Here is a 22,183-nt window from a genome sequence, read left to right on the forward strand (position 1 = left end):
TTTAATGAACTAAAAATCCAAGATGGGATCTCTGATAATTATACCAACTTGAAAAATCAGAACTCAAATCACTGATGACAAGAAGTGGTTGCCAGAACTGCACTAAATCAAATAACCAGTTTCCTTTTCTGATTCTTAGTTCTGCCTTAAGTGTTATATTTTTAAAATATTTAAAATTTTAAGTGTATTTTTAAAATAAATTTTAAAATATTTGCTAAAGAAAAATGTCTAGCAGGAAGCAGGGGGAGATTTTAATTAAAAATTTCAATTTTTTGCATCATTTTATTAGTTTTGATACAATTTATCTCACTATAATAAAAGGGCAAAGAAAGATCATCAAAAGACCCTTGGGTGAGAAAACCCTATCATTTCACATCTTATGGATAACAAACTTCCACCTTCTTCTCTTCTAATCCCTATGGACTCAAAGTCTTGGGACTTCCAAAAACAACCTCTATTTCTCTCCAATCATCCTGTTCTACATTCTCCTTCCATTATGTCCTCAGGAACCCTTTTTAAAAATAAAACTTCCTCTTGTTCTCAACACTTGATCTTTCTCACCATATACTGTCTGTTCCTACACAAAATGAAGATGGAGAAAATAATGAAATCATGCTAAATGAATCCACCATAAATTTGTTACATAATCTCAACTGGGCTATGGATGCATCAAGGCATTTGTTTTATACTTCTCTGACTCACTATCCCATTCTCTGCAGGGGCTTTTCCAAAACTTTGTATCTCCTCTGTAACTTGAGAAGTGTGCCTCATATTTTACTTAAAAAAAAAAAAGTTGTCATTCATCACATGCTTCCTTTTCACCACTCAAATCCCCCAGATACCTTTTGCCACTATCTCCATCTTTATCCAATTATGAGGTAACTCTTCTCCTTTCCAAAGCAAATCACTGTGTGCCCAAGTGATCCAATTACTTCCATCATCTGGGATGTAGTGTATCCTCTCTATCATTCTCTCACTTTGTCTTCATTTTTAACTTGTTTACTAGCTGCTTCTCTATCTAAAAACATGCATATGTCTCCTCCACCCTCAAAAAAACTCAATCTATCTATCCACAATATCATCTCTTTATCTTCCTTTTTGTGGCAAAAATCCTTGAGAAGGTCATCTGCATTAGATGCTGCTTCTTCCTTTCCTTACTCTCTACTCATCTGGTTCTTAATCTCATCATTCAATTAAAACTGTTCTCTCCAAAGTTTTTCTCTCTTAATTGCCTTTTCTCAATTCTCATTCATCTTGATCTCTTTGCATGTGGCCTTCAACAATGTTAATCACCCTCTTCTCCTATATTCTCTAATTTTGGAGATTTTGCTGATGCTACTCTCTCCTGGTTCTCTCACCTATCTGACCACTCCTCAGTCTCCTTTGCAGGATCTTAATCCAAGTCATGCCCTAACTGGGTATTCCCACAGGGCTCTATTGTAGACCATCTTCACCCACTGTACTATTTCATTTGGTGATCTCATCAACACCTCTGGATTAAATGATCCTCTCTATGCTGATGATTCTCAAATCTACTTATCCAAGTCCCAAAACCTCTCTGCTGACTCCAGATTCACATTTCTAATTGCCTGTTAGACATCTTTAAAAAGATATCCTATGGGGGAAGCTGGGTAGCTCAGTGGATTAAGAGTCAGCCCTAGAGACGGGAGGTCCTAGGTTCAAATCTGGCCTCAGCCACTTCCTAGCTGTGTGACCCTGGGCAAGTCACTTGACCCCCATTGCCTAGCCCTTACCACTCTTCTGCCTTGGAACCAATACACAGTATTGACTCTAAGACGGAAGGTAAGGGTTTAAAAAAAAAAAGATATCCTAGAAAAAAAAAATTGGGGGGGGGGGGGGGCAGCTAGGGGGGCTCAGTGGATAGAGAACCAGGCCTAGAGATGGGAAGTCCCAAATTCAAGTCTAACCTTGGATACTTCCTAGCTGGGTGACCCTGGGCAAGTCACTTAACCCCAACTGCCTAGTCCTTACCACACTTCTGCCTTGGAACAAATATTGAGTATCAATTCTAAGACAGAAAGTAAGAATCTTTTTTTACTAAGAAGATAGAGTAAGAGCAATTATTAAAGAGTGAACTCCCTGTACACAATTTAAACTCAACATGTCCAACACTAAATTCAACTTTCTGCTCTTCCTAACTATTCAATTAATGTCAAAGATGCCACAAGCCTCCCAGTCACCCAGATTTATAACATAGGTGTCATCCTTGCCTCTTCATTCTCATCACTCCTATTCAATCAGTTACCAAGTCCTGCCAATTCTACCTTCATTAATATTTTTTCTCTTATCTGCCACTATCATCACCTTGTTGCTGGGTATCATCACCTTGTGTCTGGACAACAGTCTTCTATCTGGTCTCCTGCCTAAAGTCTCTCCCTACTCCAATGTAAAAATGACCTTTCTAAAATAAATGTTGGAGGGGATGTGGCAAAATTGGAACACTAATGCACTGCTGGTGGAGTTGTGAACTTATCCAACCATTCTGGAAGGCAATTTGGAATCATGCTGAAAGGACTTTAAAAGAAGGCATACTTTTTGATCCAGCAATACCACTACTAGGTCTGGATCCCAGAGATTTAAAAAAAAAAAAAGGGAAAGGGCTCATTTGTACAAAAATATTTATAGTTGCACTTTTTGTGGTAGCAAAGAATTGGAAACTAAAGGGATGTTCCTCAATTGAGGAATGGCTGAACAAATTGTGGTATGTGATGGTGATGGAATACAATTGTGTTATAAGATGAACAGAATGATTTCAGAAAGAACTGGAAAGACCTATATGAACCAGAAAATTCTGAGGGACTTAAGAAAAAGAATGCTATTCACCTCTAGAGAGAGAACTATTGGAGCAGGAATGCAAATGAAAACATATGATTTTTCACTTGTATATTTAGGTATATGATTTGGAGTTTTGGTTTTTTAAGATTAATCACTTACAAAAATGAATAATATGGAAATAGATTTTGAATGATAATACATGAATTGCTAGTCAACTCCAGGCGATGGGGTGGGAAGAGAAGAGGGAGACAACATGAATCATGTAACTTTGGAAAACTTATGTGTAGATTTGTTATTAGAATAAAATAAAGTAAAATAAAATAAATTAGGGCTTCATTAAAAAAAAAAACACCTTCCCCAAGCACAGGGGTGATATTATCCTTCGTTTCAATTCCAGTGGCTCCCTATCACTTCCAGGATCAAATATGAAATCCTCTAGCATTCAAAATCCTTCACAGCAGCTCCCCACATTTCTAATCTTTTCATACCTTCCTTTACCTCCTCTTTTACCTCTACCTCTACCATGGTCACCACCCTTCCTTGCCATTCTTCACTACATCTCCAGACATGGGACACTTTCAACAGGCCCCTCATGCATGGAATCCTTTCCTTTCCATGTCTACTTCCTAGCTTCCCTAATTTCCTTTAAATTCTAATTAAAATCCCAATTCCTCTTAATTCTAGTGCTTTTCTGCTGAATATCTTTATCCTTGTTTTAATATAATTGTTTGCAGATTGTCTCCCCATTAAACTCTATATATCATTGTGATCAGGGATTATCTTTTTTACTTTCTTTATATTCTCAATGTTTAGCACATTCCCTGGCACATAATAGGCACTTAATAAATATTTACTGACTGTCTATTCTGGAATCTTTTCACCTTATGTCCCTTCCAGGTGGCACTCACAGAAACTTGAAATCTTAGAAGATATTACATCCATGAAAAACATTTTCAATACTGGCTACCCTCCCCCCCCCCCCCCCCCCCCCCGCCAAATTAAGACCCTAAAGAGTAGACATATTCCTTGCTCCTGTCACTTTTAGACTCTTCCTCTGTCAGAATCACTTGAGGTTCATCCCAGTGTTGATAACATTGGGTCCAGATCCCAGTTGAAATTCTCCAGGAGACTCCAGATCTCTTCCCTTCCTTTATCAAGCAGTTCACTCTGACTCACTCACATCTATTTCCTCACTCAAAACCCTGACCTCATATTTAAGACATTCCTCAAGCACACTGGCACTCTCAGTTCCTATGACCTGCACTTCATTCCACTTCATTCACACAAGGGGATATGGTCAAATCCTTTGATGTCACTGTGATCCAGAACTGTGAAATTTCTTTCAAAGATCACATCTCTCATCTGCCATGGTTCTCCTAAACCTCTTTTTAAAAAATCTCCCAATATTTTAATAAGCTCTTTGAGCCCAGAGATTCTTTTGTCTTTATATTCCCAGATCCTGACATAATGCCCTGCACCTAACAGGTGCTCAGTACTTTCTGAACCAAAATAAAACAAATACACTAGGAAAAGAATGCTGGTGGTCAGCAAAAGCCCACCAAATACCTGCATTAGTCAGGATTTTTCACAAATGCCAGTGCATAATGTTTTAGAATCACAGAACCAGAAGAAACCTTACAAACATCTAGTCTAAGGCCTTCAATGTTATAGAAGAGGAAAATTTAATCCAAAAAGTGCCCTGCCTCAGGTAACTAATGAGTTTATGGAAGACATAGGATGAGAATGCAGATCTCTTAACTTCAAGTCCAGTGTTCTTTCCATTAAACCATGCAAAATAGTCTTTTGGTAACAATATAACACATACTGGCAGACCAATAGTATTCACAAACTATAAAGCACTTTTTTCATATCACATTATTATCTCACTCTATCTATACTGGCCTAAATTTCCTCTCACTGCTAACTGAAATTGGCAATCAAGGGCTTTTGTATTTTTGTTGTAACCCCAACCTATGGCTTATTCTTATTTAAATGCCTTTATTTCCACCAGGAATGTCAGAAAGATTCTTCAGGTTGTATTCCCTGTGAACTGGGGGGGGGGGGGGGGGGAATCTAATAAATACAGCCTAAAATAATTATATTTCTTCCTCAGGATTCAGAGGATCTGAGGACACTGTGATTTGAACTGGGTATAGATATAACACTAGACAGAACATATACTATAAAAGTCTTTGTTGTTTGTATTGAAAGGTGCCAGAGTTGTCATTCCTACTTTCATCTCAGGAAGGAAAGAATATTGGATTTGGGAGCCAGAAGAATGATGTTATGAACCTCTGTTAATCTCTGTTAACAGTGTGGTCTTGGGCAAATCCCTTAGCCTGTCTGGACTTTAAATGTCTTATATATAAAATGAAGAAGTAAGACTAGATGATCTTTTAAGCTGTCTTCTAAATCTACATCTAAAATCTTGTTATATATTTTATTCAAACAATTTACAACCTGACCAGTAATGGCTGGTGTGTCAAACATCCACTATTTAAAGGGAGAAAAAGGGAAAAGTTTAAGGGTCAAATTTAAGTCTGGAGAGAAAAAACCCTTGATGATTTTCCTGTATTCTTGGGAAAAGTTACCAGCCAGAGACAAAAATTAGTTTTCTATTCCAAGACTTTTACAAATCACTTTGGAGGATTAATAACTACTTTAGTTACTCACAACATTTTATTCATCATGCCCCCAAATCTCACAATTCCAAAATATGTGGGGGGGGGGGGTCCACCAAAAAGAAAAAGTCCTTAGGGAAAAAAATCTAAAGATCCCATTTCCTCTCCTTCACTTCTTTCTAAGTTTTAAAATCACTAGTCACTGAATCATTATACCTAGTGTTAGATTTAAAATAGTTATGGTCATAAAATGTGGTGATTAAAAGAGTTAAGGGTATAAACTGTAAGAGTTAAAATAGTTAAAGATATAAATTATAGTAGATATAAGAGTGGGTGAGTAAATTGTGACCGCAGAAAATATGTTTCACTACAGTGTCTTGTTTTAAATCAAATATAAGGTGGTCGCCAGGGAAATATTCCCAATTATGAATGTACCCAAGTCAACTGGGTTTTGTAGAGAATTTAATTAATAATACAATGAGGAATTAAAGAAAAGAGAGAAAGAGAGAAAAAGGAAATAAGTATGAAGGGCCTTAAACCAACATGGCCTAGACCTGAGCTTAAGAGAGAGAGATCAGTCAGTCAGTCTTTTATCACTCACCACAAGGTCTGTCTAAGCAAGGATTCTAGTGACAGTCTCCTCAGAGAGAGTTCCAGCCAGAGTCCTCCTCAAAGAGCCTTCCAGCCAGAGACTGTTTAGCTTCCCTTTTCCTGAGCCTCTCTCAAGAAATTCTCCAAAAGGATTTTCATAAGAGATTTCTTCTCAAGAGATTTTCTCTCCAAAAGGATTTTTCTCAAGTGATCCTCATAAGAGATTCTGCTTTTTCTTATATAGGGGTTTTTCTCCTATGTCATCTCCCCTAAGTTCTTCCATCTACCAATCACAGTAGACATTTTCTAAAGGACAACCCATTACTGCTGGGTCAACTAATCCCTTTAGTAAGTTTGAACCAGAAAAACTAATGAATAAGTTTTCACCTCTTTGCTCCTGGCAAGTTCACAAGTTGCCTGACCTTTAATAAGTACTTAGCACCCCATTGTATTAATTCTAAAAATAGGCATGGCTTAAAGAACTTTTTGCCTCCTTATAAGTATGGGCCCAAGTACCCTCATTGTTTAGCAAGGAGTTTTTTCCCCATAAAGCAGTCCCAAGTATGGGTGGAGCAGAGGTCCTCCCATTTCTGATCTAAGTAGAGTTCTCACATCCAAATGTGGAATGTTCCCAGTAGGGAATTGTTCCAATTGAGAATTCCCCAATGTGGAAATTTTTAACATTCACAAGTCTGAGAAATTTCAAGATTTACACTAGTTTTCCTATAGAAAAATGTTCATTTTTTCAAAAATTCCAATGTAACATTCAAATAAAGGAAAGGTGCATGGGTATTCCTTCTTTACTCAAAGGATATAAGATGCCTCTTCTATAGAGTTCTTGATTAGAAAAACTTTAGGATTCCAGCTTCACAGAAAAAAAAAAAGAAATGGATTTACAGTATAGTGACAGAAATACTAGGCTTAGAAATAAGTAAAGCTTTTCTGGCAGTAAGGGTCAATAGGTTCCTTAGGTGACTTACTACTAAGAGAGGCTTTAAAATATGTATCTAGGTTAGTCAACTTAGAATCTCTCTAACAGATAACTATTTGATTACCTCATTTCCCTTCTAGTTCCAAAACTCTTTGCTTTAGGACATTCAAAATTAGAAGTCTGAGCATTCATAAGTAGTTTTTATGACTAATTATCTCTAAGAGCTCTCCCAAAACTAGAATGGGCAAAAAGCTGTGCAGTAATAGTTTATAGTAATTTTCTTTGCTCTGAAATCCAAGTACTCTTGTTCCATAACTACAAATCCCACATCTAGACTTCCTCTCTGCCCTACCCCCACTCCCCAAACACATCAAATATTATAAATACTGCTCCTGAAATACCAAGGAAGTCTAAACTCAGAGCTGAAATGACAAATAATATAATGAAGTATTAGACTTAGTATATTTATAGCACATCCTGAAACTTGGGATATAACGAGGGATATTTGATGGGGCACATATAATTCTAGATGTATACAAACCACTCTCCAGACAAAGAACAGCTACAAAGAGGAAATTTTAAGGTCCTAAGAAAGCCTACACAAGAAGAACTAATATTCCCACAAAAAGAGCTCATTTCTAAATTTTGGTTAGATTATGCTATGATTTCTCAACTTGCTTTTCTGATTAACTCTGCAAGTAAACCTTCTGGTTTGTCTTTAAAGAGGAACTTTTAGCCGCTGCTTTAGTTTAAACTTTAAATCTAAATTTTGTTTTTATGTTAAGCAATAGTTTTATAAGGATGCATCAGTTTTTCTTACAGTCATTTTGATCTAGACTCTGTTGTGTGTGATTGTGGCAAGTCATTTTCCCTTTCTAGACCTGTTTCCTAATTAGTAAAATGAAGGCGGAATTAGTAATGTCAGATTCAAATACAAATGGGGGCCACTAAATTGTATATAAGGATCCCTGAAGGCCACATACTTAGAAAAACACACTGATATTATCTATGCTTTATTGGTATTTGTATTTATTTTGTTAAATATTTCCCAATTACATTTTAATCTGGTTCAGCTGCACTCAAGAGTATTATAGATTACATGGTTGATACTTGTAGAATAGGCTTTCTAGCTTTAAATCTAGGATAAGCGATAAAGAACACAATTAGAGTCAAAGCCTCATAACTGATCACTTTCTACAAACCCTGAATTCAAATTTCCAAACATACAAAATTCTTTCCATGAGATAAGCACCTTCAATACATATAATCAATTTTTCTTCCAGATTTTGATAAGCTAAATACGAGTCAATGATCCCTCATGACATTTATAAGAACCACTTCTTCCTTAAAATTTTATTGGATTATCTTTTTTTGGTGTTAATATAAAGTAGCAGTTCTCAAACTTTTTGATCTCAGGATCCCCTCACACACTTAAAAATTATTAAGGAACCTGAAGAACTTTTGTTAATGTGGCTCATATGTATGGATATTTATCATACTAAAAATTAAAACTAAAAAAATTTAATATTTACTAATGTACTTAAAAATAATAATTCCATTACTTAACATAAATGACATTTTAATGAAAATAGCTATAGTCTCTAAAACAAAAATAATTTAGTGAGAAAGGAGTTGTTTTTATATTTTGAAAATCTCTTTAGTTTCTGGCTAAATAGAAGTTACTGAATTTTCATACCTGTTTCTTCACTCAATCTGTTTAAGAAGGATTTTGGATAAAGTATATAAAGAAAATATGGTCTTATAGATTCATAATTAGAAAATGAAGGATTATTATAACAGACAAATAACATCTTGTTATTTTGATAAAAATAGTTTTGACCTTATGGAACCCCTAAAAGGGTCTTGAGGATGCCTAGGAGTTCTCAGACCACATTTTGAGAACTGCTGACTTAAAAGAACTTAGAAGCTTTATAGTAATCAGAAGGGCTTTTAAATGCTGCTAGATCAAAAAAATAAAAATGAAATAAGAAATGAAAGGAACATCAGAAAAATTTGCTAGTTTTTACCACATAAATTCAATCTCACCTTAATTATTTCTCCATTGGAAGCGATTAAATCTGTTGGAATGGCAACTCGAAATGAGCGACCTACTACAGCTATACCATCTGGAATGCCCACAACAGCTGGGATAGTCTCTCGAAGATCAGAAAGCACTGAATGCATTGATGCTTCTAACTGGTTTTCCCAGTCCCTTACAACTTCAGAGGGTTCACTGGGCCAGTGAGACTGAGCTGAAGCAATCATTAGTAGAAGAATAAAAAAGGTCCTCCCCCAAAGAGGGGACAGTAGTACAAATCCAACAGTCATACTCATTACAATTTCCAATTATATTAAAGCCAAAAATTGTAGGACACTGGCCAAAAATGTGGAGTGGATTCTTTTATCTCAGCTTTGGCACACCTGTTCCATCCCAACAGATCTTCAAAAACTGAAAGAAAAAAAAGAAGTTTTGATTAATATTAGAATACAGATTTTTTTTCCATTAGCAAGAAGACTGCCATTATCTTATGACTGTATGTATAAGCACTCATCATTTCATTCTCTGAGCATGCATTTCCAAACTTACTTTTGATTAACTTCCAAATATCCTTGATTTCATCAGTATGGGTATTTCTCTTGAACTATTGCAAAGAGTAATGGAGGGATAAAATATTTTTGACTTTCTGTAACCAAAAAAATGTATCCCGTGGTAGGCAACTTTCTGGTGATAAGCTTTTCTGAATTTGGCTTGACTAGTTATCTTTTGATAATCATATATTCTAAGTCTTTACAATTTGATAAGACTTGCCTGAGCTTGGGCTCCACTGGTAAAGCCTTTGAGAATACAGTTACCCCAACAAGACAAGATCTCAAAAGGAACTACAGTGGAGAATTTCCAAACTGACAGTGACCACACAAAGAGGAATAAGAGTCCTAATTGGTTTTTCCAGGCCCTTACTACTTCTAAGGGGTTCACTGGACCAGTGAAAACTGAACTAAAATAATCATTAATAGAAAAAAAATAAAAAGTCTTCTCAAAAAAGGGACAATAGAACAAATCTGACAGTCACTGCAATAAACAGGTAACTAGTCATGAATGAAGAACTTTTCTACATGTTAAGGACTTTTGTAGAAAAATTAGGAACAAGTTTTCTGGAATTATATTTGGTCATTATGTTGATCAGTTACCAATATTTTCAAAGTTATCTATTAACAATATTGTGATTCAATTGTATTTTTATTCTCCATAGTTGTGTGACCCAATTGTAAAAGCTATTAAATAATAAACTCTGAGAACAGAGATTTTGCCTTTGTATTTTCCACAGTGACATGACTGAAGTATATAAGCTACAATATTGTGGTTATATAAGTTGTTCTCATAGTTCACTTCCCTATGCACACAAGTTCACTTCACATTTCATACAATTCTTTCCAGGTTTCTCTGAAACCACACCTTTCATCATTTCAATAGTATTTAATCACAAACACCATATACAGCCATTCCACAATTAATGAATTCTTCCCTCAGTTTCTAATTCTTTACCACTACAAAAAAAGCTGCTATAAATACTTTTGTACATGTGTCCTTTTTCTCTTCCTCTGATCTCTTTGTGGTAGAGACCAAGTGGTAGTATCACTGGGTATGCACAGCTTATATTTTGGGCATAGTTTCAAACTGCTATCCAGAACGACTGAACCAGTTCACAGATACAACGTGCATTAATAGATCTGCTTTCCCACAGCCTCTCCAGAATTTGGGATTTTCCTTTTTTCTGTAAACTTGGTCAATCTGATGGGTATAAGATAGAATACCCTGAGAACTATTATTAAGTGTCAAGATCACCTGCCCTAGAAGTAAGCTCTAGAATCTCTGAAAGTACCTGCAAAAGGCAGTTCTGTCAAAAGTTTATCCTTAGGACAAGGGAAACAATGGTAACCTTACAATACACATTGTGCATCAAGAAAGAAAACGAGTAGATTTGAACATGCAGTTTTCAAAAGAAAAATTAAAGACTGCTCCAAGTAACTAAGAAAAACATAAATCAGTACAGTTCTATTATCTCATACATTATGGACAAAGATAAGAAAAAGTGAAAAATCATACAAGCTGAAGAAGATATAAGGAAGCCAGGCACGCTGATGGATACAATGTTGAAGAAATTATAATTGGCTCAATCATTCTGAAAAACAATTTGGAATCTTACTGAAAAATTCAAACTGTGGCAATGCAATTTGTAACAACACTGTGAGCAATAATTTAAAGGAAAAAACCTGAAACACTTAGAAACATGGTCCCTTGATATACATACATATATGGATGTGATTGCATATTATTTTGCATAGAAGATGACAAAATGAAAAATCTTTCAAAGAAACTTGAGAAGATTTAAGTGGGTTAATAAAGAGAAAAGCAAGAAAATAATTTATACAATGACCATGGTAAATAACAAAAAAAGACAATATTCAAATCTGGCCTCAGACATTTCCTTGTTGTATGACCATGGGCAAGTCACTTAATCCCAAATGCCTAGTCTTTACCACTCTTCTGCCTTAGCACCAATCTAAAACAAAACACCCAGGGTTTTTTTTTTTTTATGTAAAAGATAACATTTTAAAACATTATAACTCTATATGATGAATCTTGAAAGATAAAGTTGGGCACAATATTACTGAATCCTAGATCTGAAAGAAGTAGATTTCAAAGGATTCAGAAGAAGAATAAGGAATAACCCACTGATTAAAATTCTACAGTAGTCAGCCCAGGACAGCTAGGAAACTCAAGAATTAATTTCTAAAGGCACAAATTGAAATAGTTCTAATGAGGAAAAAAGAGTTACCTGAAAAGAACAGTAGATATTCAAGGAACTCAACAACTGAATTCAACTTTAAAAGGATATGACATAAGATGGAAGAATGAGTAACAGGATTTTTTAAGTGGCATAAATAATGTCAACAGGGCTACATTTCAGAATAAGCAGAGGTTGCCAAAGAAAGCTAAAGAAATGAGAAATTATTTTTTAAGCTATATTTGGGCAAGGAAGATAAGGGCTGGAACTGGATAAGGCAAAGACGGACTGACAAGAGAAGAGTGGGGCTGCTCTTTTCTTAGTTGGCTTGCTTTCCATGCCATGAAAAATGAACTTTGTATTGGAAAAGTTTAAACATAAATGGCTAATTCAAAAGTAAAGAGATAGTAATGTAATAACTGACTTATACTCAATGATTACCTGGCCCAGATGAGCTTTATCCTCAGACAATGAAAAAATAAACAGATGTGACTGCTTAAACTACTCTGAGAAAGCTTAAAGATCATGAGAATGGGATGGATATCATAAGATTTGTAGAAGAGCAAATTTTGTCTGGGTTTTTTGTTTTGTTTTGAAAAAGGATAGGGTCTGCAAACTATAGGCCAGTGAGTTTAACTCTAATTATTGAGAAGGTGCTAGAGTATATCATTAAAAAGGTAGTAACCATGTAGAAAAGGAAAACAGCAATTATAAAAGGTCATGGGGATAATGTAGCTATAGCTTACTTAGATTTTGGCAAAGTTACATGATAAAATATCTCATATTATTCTTTTGGAAAAGATGGAGAGATGGGAAATACAGGACAATATAATTAGATAGATTCAGACCTGTTTGAATGGATGACTCAAAAAGTAGCCAATGATAGCTCAATATCAAAATGGTAGGAACTCTTTGGAGTAGCATGTATTAGATGTGTACTTAAGCCTGTGCTATTTAACAACTTCATGAATAACTTGGATAAAGGAACTGATGGTCTGCTCATTAAATCTACAAATGACACAAAGTTGAGAGATAACACTGGATGACAGCAAAATTCAAAAAGATCTTAGAAGGCTATACAGCATTAAACAAAATTTAATAAAATCAATCCAATAGCTATAAATGGTTAATCTTTCATTTAGGTTAAAAAAATCAACTTCATAAACATAAAAACTATAAAATGCAGGAAGCATGATTAGTTAGCAATATGACTGAAAAAGATCTGGGAGTTTTAGTCCACAGCAAGTTGAACAAACTGGCTATGCAATGTATCAGTCAAAAAAGATAATGAGATCTTGGACCAATCTGAGAGCATTACTTCCAAGAATAGGAAGGTGACAGAATTACTATATTTTGCTTTAGATTCCCACTATATATTTGGGGTACACTATGTTAAATTCTGGTACCATAATTTAGGACATCAAAAAGCTAGGGTGCCTAGGGCAGGGTAACTAAGATGGTGAAGGACCTTGGAACCATATCATTTAAGTATTGGCTGAACTAAAGATATTTAGCCTGAAGAAGAAAGGCCTGAGGAGAGGGTAGGAGGAGGAGCCAAGGGTGGGGATGTGATATCTGTTTTCAACTATTTGAAAGACATCATGTTAAAAAGGAAGTAGACCCTTTCTTAGCCAGAAATAGAAACAATGGGCAATTGCTAGAAAAAGGCCAATTTAGACTTGAAGTTAGGCAAAGCTTCCTAATAATCATCACTATGCCAAGATGGCATGGGGATCTTAGGAGATGATGAGTGTTTCCCCACTGAAGATCTTCAAACAAAAGCTAGTTTTTTGAATATTGCCTTCTGACTATGGGCTGGGTTAAATGGCTGCTAAATTCTTTCCAAGTCTAAAATTCTATGACTCCATGACTCCAGATGACTTCCATGTTGAGATATAAAGTCCTTCTCTCATAGATGAGAGGTATGGAATGAAGCACACATTCTTAGATATAAATACATAGGTTTTGTTCAATCAAGTCTCTATTAAGCACTTACTTCATTGCCAGGCATTCTGGGGAAACAAAGAATAGCAGGAAAAAATCATCCCTTGAAGGAGCTCACTTTCTAGTGCAGGATATTGCACAATCAGAGGTCAGAAATAGGTATACACAAGATATATGTAGAATAGATAAAAGATAACCTTAGAGAAGGCCCTGGAGCTGAGATGATGAGGAAAGGTCTCTTGGAGGTGAGACCTGAGCCAGATCTTGGAGGAAGAAAGGGATATTAACAGGCAAAGCATTTCAATCATGGTGGACAGCCAGCATAAAGGCAGGGAAATGGGAAATGGAATGTTGTAGGAGAGGAATAACAAGAAAGCCAGTGTAGCTGGATCATAAGAGTATTTAAAGGGTAGTAAAGTATAAGAGAACTTAAAGGGTAGGAAGAATCTGGCCTGTTAAGAGTTTTAAATACCAAAGAAATTACTTTATGTTAGATTATGAAGAGGGAGCTACTGGAGTTTATTAAATATGGGGATGACACAGAAACACCTAATCTTTTAGACAAATCACTTTGGAAACTGAGTAGAGAATGGATTGAAATGTAGAGACGTGCAGAAGAAAGACCAAAGACTATGACAATAATATTGCCTGCTCGACTCACTCAGGAGTCATAATGGACAACCCACATAGTATGATTTGATTCCTAATATTTTCTTACTTGAGAATTCTTGACTAAACTCAGGTTCATGCTGGTCTGAAGGGATATGGCTTTGTTCAGTTGCTACAATAATCCAGGTAAGAGGTGATGACAGCCTTAATTTAGTGTTTGTGTGAAGATGTGAAGGTATTAATGACCAGATTTAGCAAAAAATTGGTTATGTGGAGTTACTGATAAGAAATAAGAATGACCACAAAACTGCAAGTCTTGATGAAAATAGGAGGATTGTGGTATCCTCTACAGCAGGGGTTCCCAAACTGCAGGCCCCCTTAGGCCATTTATCTGGCCCCCACCGCACTTCCAGAAAGGGCACCTCTTTCATTGGTGGTCAATGGAGAGGAGCATGCTCCCAGAGTACTGTATTTGGCGGCATCGCAAAGCGCAGTGTCGCTCACGCATAGTACTACTTTTGGTGACATAATCCTTTGCGTGGTACCTTGTTCTGTGACTAACTGAACGAGAATGAGGTGCACAAAGGATTATGTGGCTGCACAATGGAAGATGTCAGCATGGTGGGCGGAGATCTGGGGGAGGAGATTCCGCACTGTGTAATACTGCTGCCTGGTATAGTGGTGGCGGTGATGGGCCTGTGCAAGGTATGACAGGCCCATCACAACCAGCGCTGCAGCCTCCACTATCCCAGACAGCATATACAGATTTGTTCATAGTTTTTTTAGTCTGGCCCTCTAACGGTCTAAGGGACAGTGAACTGGCCCCCTGTGTAAAAAGTTTGGGGACCCCTGCTCTACAGTAATAGGGAATTTCAGAAGAAAGGAGGATTTGGAGAAGTAAGATAATGAATTGTTTCCGATATGCTGAATCTAAGATGTCTATGGAATATCCATATTCAGTTCAAGATACTCCATAGGCAGCTGGTAATGCAGGTCTAGAGCTCAGGAAAATGTCCACAGCTGAATATGTAGATCTAAAAACTATCAACATAGAGATAATAATTTTAGTTGTAAAAGCTGAATACCTCACCAAATGAGACAGTACAGAAAGAAAATGGAAAGTTCTATTAGATATAGAAGACGTCACTAGGAAGTAATATTAATCAGTTAACAATTATAAAGCATTTTTTGGGTTTGTAAAATATTTTATATATGTTACCTTATTTGATCCTCACAATCCTGTGAGGTAGATGATATTCCTATCCCACTGAGCAAACAGAAAGGTTATGTAACTTGCCCAGGGTCATATGTTAAAAAAAAAACTTCAAAAAAAGAGAGAAATTAATAACAACAAAGTAGGAGCTATTCTTGCACACAGGCCTTTGATCCCCTTCTTCTAACGAGACAGACAAGGCAGTTAATGGAGGGCAGAAAGAAGTAAGGGGGAAGAGGAAAGGTGTGTCCACTGTGTTATAAGGACAAGAAAGTAAATGAATATTCTAATAATGGAAAATTTCAATATTCAACAGAAAGCAGAGGATGCTAAAATAAGAAAACTAAACTTGGGCTTAGTATCTGATAATTATGACCACTAGTCATGGGGCATGCAGGCTGTTCATCTGTTATCCATTTATCTCACTATATGACCAGTCATGTGTCTCTTTTATATCACTTCATGTTTCATAAGATGCTATGGCCTATTATTTACTACCACTCCACTGTCTTTTGGGTGACTCCAAATTTTGATTCTTTGGAAACTGGTATTTTATGATTTATAGTCAAGTAACTAGTGTTTGTTAAAGATGGGATTTTGTTTTAGGAGGAAATTTGGGGTCACATAAAAGTACTATATAAATTTCCAAATGCAATCCAACTTGCTCTTGATCTCTCCTATTCAATCCTGGGTGGTCCAGTTTATAGCCCATATGCAGTAACATGTCCAATTCATGTGTATAGCTAGAACAACTCTTCTGGCTATCTGTGCAAATGCATATTAGCCAAAGCCATTATTCATCAACTTGGTTTTTCTTATGTGACTTAACATAATTTGTTGCCCTGGCTCTTACTGCTGAGAGATGAAGGCCCCTAATGTAGCAGGAGGATTTCTGTAGCACACATAAGACATGAACAAGAGTCACCCAGAAAAAAGTACATGAGTTGTGTTCTGTACCAAGGAAGGGAATATCCACTTGTTTATTTTTATGCCACTGTTCCCTTCCATTAGTACAAATAATTAAGAATTGACTGTATAACATAATCTTCCCATGTGATTTTAGAAAAGTTGATTTCTCCAGGTCTCCGTTTCTTCAACTATGAAATGAATAGGTTGGATTAGAAGAGCAGTGGCAAACACATCACAACATGAAGCCCTAGTCAGAATTAAATGTAATTGGGAAATATTTAACAAAATGAATAACAATACAATTAAAACTACAATTTGGTGGCTAGCCCTCCTTTCTAATTCAGTTTAACACCACTGGACTAGATTATCTTCAAAGGTTCTTTTCATGTTTAAACCTCAAATCACATGACAGCAAGATGTAACAAAGTTTATGTGGTCCTCTATTCTACTCTCCCAATTCCAAACAAAATCAATATAACATCTAGTCTGTACCTATAATCAAACAATTCTCCCACCAAAAAAGTAACCAGTTATTCTGAAAGATTTTCCTTCACTAAATGATACTCACAAGACACACCCTGACCTACAAGCAATAGCAGTTTAGCCTGCTGCCTGGAAAATCACCAACTCAGTATCTATTTCATATAAATGACTAAGTACTCTGAATTTAGCAAGCAAAGAAGGGAGGGGCAGAACTTAGCTAGCTCCACAATCCTCTGAAGAGATAAACTTTCTGCACACTTAGCAAAAAACAAGTTCTTCTGCATCTGCCTTAACAACATCTTATAAGCAAGGGCAGAATCTTCCTACAGTAAGCACTACTGTAGTCACCAGCATACATAGACACCAGCATAATTGCTGTCCCCGTCTCCATTCATTGGAAGTGTTTCCATCAGTTTAGTGTATGTTTTTAATATAATCTATTTGTAGGTAGAACACTTGAAAATGAGAAGGGGATGAAATTTAGGTTCATTTAACCTAAGAATTCATGTTTCAAGTAGTCAACTCTGACTAAAATTTAAAAAAATGTAAATCACTGTCTTTATGTTATTACCTAACCTAGTGTTGACAAGATGTAGACAATATTCCCAATTCAAATAGAATACTGATTTGCCCAGGGAATAGAAACCATGCATTGTCTATCTAGTGTTCCTTTAAGACTTGATTGCTGTATAATCAGGAAAACATTATATACAATAACTGAAACACTGTGGGATGATCAAAGACTTTGCTACTAATAGCAATACAATGGTTCAGGACAATTGTGAGGGACTTATGAAAAAAATGCTATCCACATTGGAGAAAGAAGTATTGGAGTAGAAAGGCAGAATAAAACATATGAATTATCACTTGATTATATAGGCATATGATTTGGGGTTTTGGTTTTAAAAGATTATTCTTAAAAATGAATATGAAAATGGGTTTTGAGTGATAACACATGCATAACCCAGTGGAATTGCTTGTCAATTCCAAGATGGGGGAGGGAAGAGGGGAAGGAGACAAGATGAATCATGTAACCATGGGAAAAAATAAAAATAAAAAAAAAGACTTGATTGCTGTGCCAAGTGAAAATAAGAGGAGACTGGCCCATCAATAAGGAACTTCTTTTAAAGAGTTACCAAACAGTTGTAACTCTAGATCAACTATAAATCAGGGCATTGTGCAGCCACCACAGTTCACAAAATATCTTTCTGATATCTAAAAAAGTTCCCTTTTGAAAGAATATTTTAAAAGTATTAGAAGAAAAAAAGGTTTCCAGATTAGTAAATTTTTAGTAAAATAAAAATTCAGCAAGCTGCCACTTAAAAAGGAGATGCCAAGATCCTTAAATAAAGACTAAACTTTAAAGGAAATATAGGGAAACAACTACTAGAACTGTAAAGAAACAACAAAAGGTTTTTCTGGTACTACCTGAAACAAAATTTCTTCCCATTCTTCCACTCCCTGCTCCTCCAAACTATCAAAAGTCAAAGAAATTAAGTATACAGGGGGATCTCTGACACATATAGGACAATAGGCCTTAAGTCAGCAAGAAATCAATTGCAGCTACCACAAAGAAGGACTTTGTGACATGAAGACTATATATAATGCCAGTAGAACAATAAATTACAAAAAGCAAAAAGTACTGACTATTGCAGAATGGATTCTCAACACTAAGATATTAAAAAGAGGCTGTAAGTAATCAAAGACAGAGCATATGGAAAGATTAAAGGACTTAAACATAGGTTCAAACTCCCTCCTTGAACACTTAATATTTGTTATCAGACACAGACATTCTATAAATATCACATTTTTTCAGATGTCCCACAAGTTGATTTTTCTAAAAATCATTGCAATGATCTATACATATAAAAATAAAATGCACCTTTGTTCCTAGCAATCTGAACAAACACAAAACAAGTATTAAAAAGCACCAAGTAACAACCAAGTATGTTCTAGAGTAGCTCTTATCCCTTTTTTTTATGTGATAGAATCTTTTCATTTAGTCAAGGAACCCCTAATCAAAATTCTTTTTGTTAATTAATAACTGAATGAAATTCCATTTTCATTTAGAAGTTGGTGAAAATAAATATGTAATTTTCCCCCCATCAAAGTTCATGACACCGTGAATTAGATTCAATGGGAATCCATGAACCCCAGAGATTAAGAATTTTTGTTTGCTACAGAAAAATGCATTTTGGTAGCTAACAGTTACTTGGAGAAGCAAGATAAATATGGGGGCAGCTAGGTAGCTCAGTGGGTTGAGAGCCAGGCCTAGAGATAGGAGGTCCTAGGTTCAAATTTGGCCTCAGCCACTTCCTAGCTGTGTGACCCTGGACAAGTCACTTGACCCCCATTGCCTAGCCCTTACCACTCTTCTGCCTTGGAGCCAATACACAGTATTGACTCCAAGACAGAAGGTAAGGGTTTAAAAAAAAAAGATAAATACACAATGTGAAGAACAATTAAGTGATAAATTGTGAGGTTTGGGTGGTAATAATAAAGTTTAACAAGCTTCAGTGTGGGCTAGAGTTAAAGACAGTCAGTCAGTCACCCAGGAGTCAATACTAGGAGTGGGAACAATAAGGTATTCCAATATTTTTTATAGATGCCAAAAAATGCCACTCTCTATGGTCTAAAAATATTTTTATAATTAGGTAGTTCTATCTGTCTATTACAACCTTTACAGAACTATTTAACAGCATAAATGCCTCACCACTCCTCCACCTCATAGAAGCTCACCACCACCACCACCACCACCACCACCACCACCACCACCACCACCACCACCACCACCACCACCACCACCACCACCACCATCCTAGAATGTATATAACTCAATTCTTATTTATCAAATCTTGTCAGTTCTATTTCCATAATATTTCTGCATTCTCTTCTTCATACTGATAACACCTTAGTTAAAGTGATTTTCATCAATTATTATAGTGTTCTGATTATTTTCTTCTGGATCTAGTGTGTCTATCACCAATTTATGTTATGTAATCTAAACTGGGTCCTCATTACAAGTTCTTTTATATACCACCCTGACTCACTGTTATATTCACTACAGGGACTTTTCCATCTCTTATCAAACTTTTCTGTCCTCCCCTCTCAGCTGAGAACCATGTTTCATATTTCACTGAAAAAGTTGAGGATATTCACTGAACTACTTTTCCCCTCTTCCATTTCACTCAGATAGATGCCTTTTACAACTCCTTCCTTCTTCACCACTTTCATAAGAATAGATGGCTCTTCTCCTTATCAAGGTAAACACTTCTACATCCCCAAGGGATCACATTTCATCTCATCTTCTCCAGTTGGGAAGATTCATTCTTCTCATCTTCTCCATCACTCTGATTTCCCTACTACTTCCCTAATGCCTAGAAACATGCCTATGACTGAAAATTCTCATTTAATCTCTCTAGCTTTTCCCTATTAGCACATAATTGGTACTTAATGATAATAATAGGCCTGGTATAAAATAGGTACTTAATAAATACTTGTTAATTTGACTTGTAGTTATTGATTCAATAGTAAGAGTGCTCCCATCTGCTGACCTTCCTTGATGAACCTTTCCTGACTATTCTGGCATAAACGAAAGTCATTGCTTTGGGGTCTTGTCACCTTTCCTCTGGGGACATGTTACACCCAGCAAGAAATGGAAGGCAAAAGGCAATGAGGTAACAGCAATTCTTGGCCCCTCTTCTTAGATATCATCAAAGATATCTTAGGCTATCTTATAAGATAGTTTCCTTAACTTAACAGGTAAGGAAACTGAAACTCAAGGAAGTTGGGGGGGGGGAGTTCCTAAGGTCATTCCACTAGTAAATGGCAGACTGGGATAAGTATCCCAAATCTCCCGCCATCATAATCCAGGGCTCATTCTACAATAACACAATATTAGTAAATACAGCTCTTCTGAACTTTTATTTCTCAATGATGAGCCCAAATTTTTAAAATATCAATTCATTATAGTAGACATTTAAATTATTTATTATCTTAAACATTTAGACAGGGGTTCTTAATCTGGAGCCTGTGAATTTAAGTATCCTGATAACTATGATTCAATATAAGTAGTTTCTCGTGTGTGTGTGTGTGTGTGTGTGTGTGTGTGTGTGAGAGAGAGAGAGAGAGAGAGAGAGAGAGAGAGAGAGAGAGAGAGAGAGAGAGAGAGAGAGAGAGAGAGAGAGAGGAGAGAGAGAGAGAGAGAGAGAGAGAGAGAGAGAGAGAGAGAGAGAGAGAGAGAGAGAGAGAGAGAGAGAGAGAGAGAGAGAGAGAGAGAGAGAGAGAGAGAGAGAGAACTCTGAGAGGGGAGGTCTATCTATGGGTTTTACCAGAATGCCAAAGGATTAAGAATCTCTAGCTTAGATGAGAGAACAAAAGAAACAGCCTCTGCTCTCACAGAAGTCTGACATAGTATAATGAGCCCTAGACTTAGGAAAATACACATCTCTTAGACAAAATTGTTTATCCTCTCCGAGACTCAGTTTCCTCATTTGTATCAGGGAGTCAGTGAACAAAGATTTATTAAGTCCTAACTATGTACTAAGCATTGCACTATTAGTGATACAAGAATTCCATTAAGTGTATTATTCTCATTTCACAGATGAAGAAATTGAAGCTTAAAGGGAAATTGGGTCTAAAGCAACATAATATCATCGCCCACATTTGAACTCAAGTCTTTTTCTGATTCCAAGTACAGGGAAGGCTTTTTCCACTATACCACATTATTTTTGATATTTCTAAATAGAACACTATCAGGTCACAGTCATAGTTGACAAGACAAATTCCATTTTGAAAATACAAACCACATAATGAGAGGAGAGGAGAGAAGATAAAGAAGAGAGATGGAGCTGGAAAGAGGGGAAAACATGAACTAGCTAGCATTTTTATAGTACAGTCCTGAAAAAAGTAAACAATAACCTTAAGAATGTATTATCTCATTTCATCCTCAAAAAGGAGGAATTAAGATATCAGTATGAAAGAGGACTTAAAGAGTGAGAAGGGAGGAGAAAAGGAGAGGCAAGCCAAGAGTAAGAAAAGAGGAGAGCAAAAGGGAAAGAGAGGGGATAGCAAAGGTGAAAAAGGAAGAGCAGCTATGAATCATGAAGAAAGCAGAAAAGAAATAGAAAAGGCAGTGCTGATCAGCAGTTTCAAGAGATCCTAGATGATCCTAACACCAAGAACTCCCATACCTATACAATTTCTATTGCTCCACTTGCCCATTCCAAAACCTATTTCCTTGGGCAGTAACTGTTAAAGGCACAAAGGCAGAGATAGATAATATCCCATTCTGGTTCCC

At 36.2% G+C, this 22,183-nt stretch overlaps 1 protein-coding gene and 1 long non-coding RNA gene across 9 annotated transcripts in view; one reads left to right on the forward strand and one right to left on the reverse strand.

Annotated features, from left to right (window-relative positions):
* The window catches only part of LOC130455481 (uncharacterized), a 92,834-nt gene that overhangs the window by 40,845 nt on the left and 29,806 nt on the right, over positions 1-22,183 (forward strand). The gene's annotated exons all lie outside the window — the stretch shown is intronic.
* Positions 1-22,183, reverse strand: part of DAG1 (dystroglycan 1) — an 89,789-nt gene that overhangs the window by 24,951 nt on the left and 42,655 nt on the right. For all 7 annotated transcript variants that reach the window (XM_016424391.2, XM_016424389.2, XM_056805063.1 and 4 more), the window contains one exon: positions 8,986-9,388. In XM_016424391.2, the coding sequence (XP_016279877.1) occupies positions 8,986-9,273 (288 nt within the window). In that variant the 5' untranslated portion in view covers positions 9,274-9,388. The remainder of the gene's footprint in view (positions 1-8,985; positions 9,389-22,183) is intronic.

This window comes from Monodelphis domestica, chromosome 7, assembly GCF_027887165.1.
Source record: "Monodelphis domestica isolate mMonDom1 chromosome 7, mMonDom1.pri, whole genome shotgun sequence".
NCBI lineage: Eukaryota > Metazoa > Chordata > Mammalia > Didelphimorphia > Didelphidae > Monodelphis > Monodelphis domestica.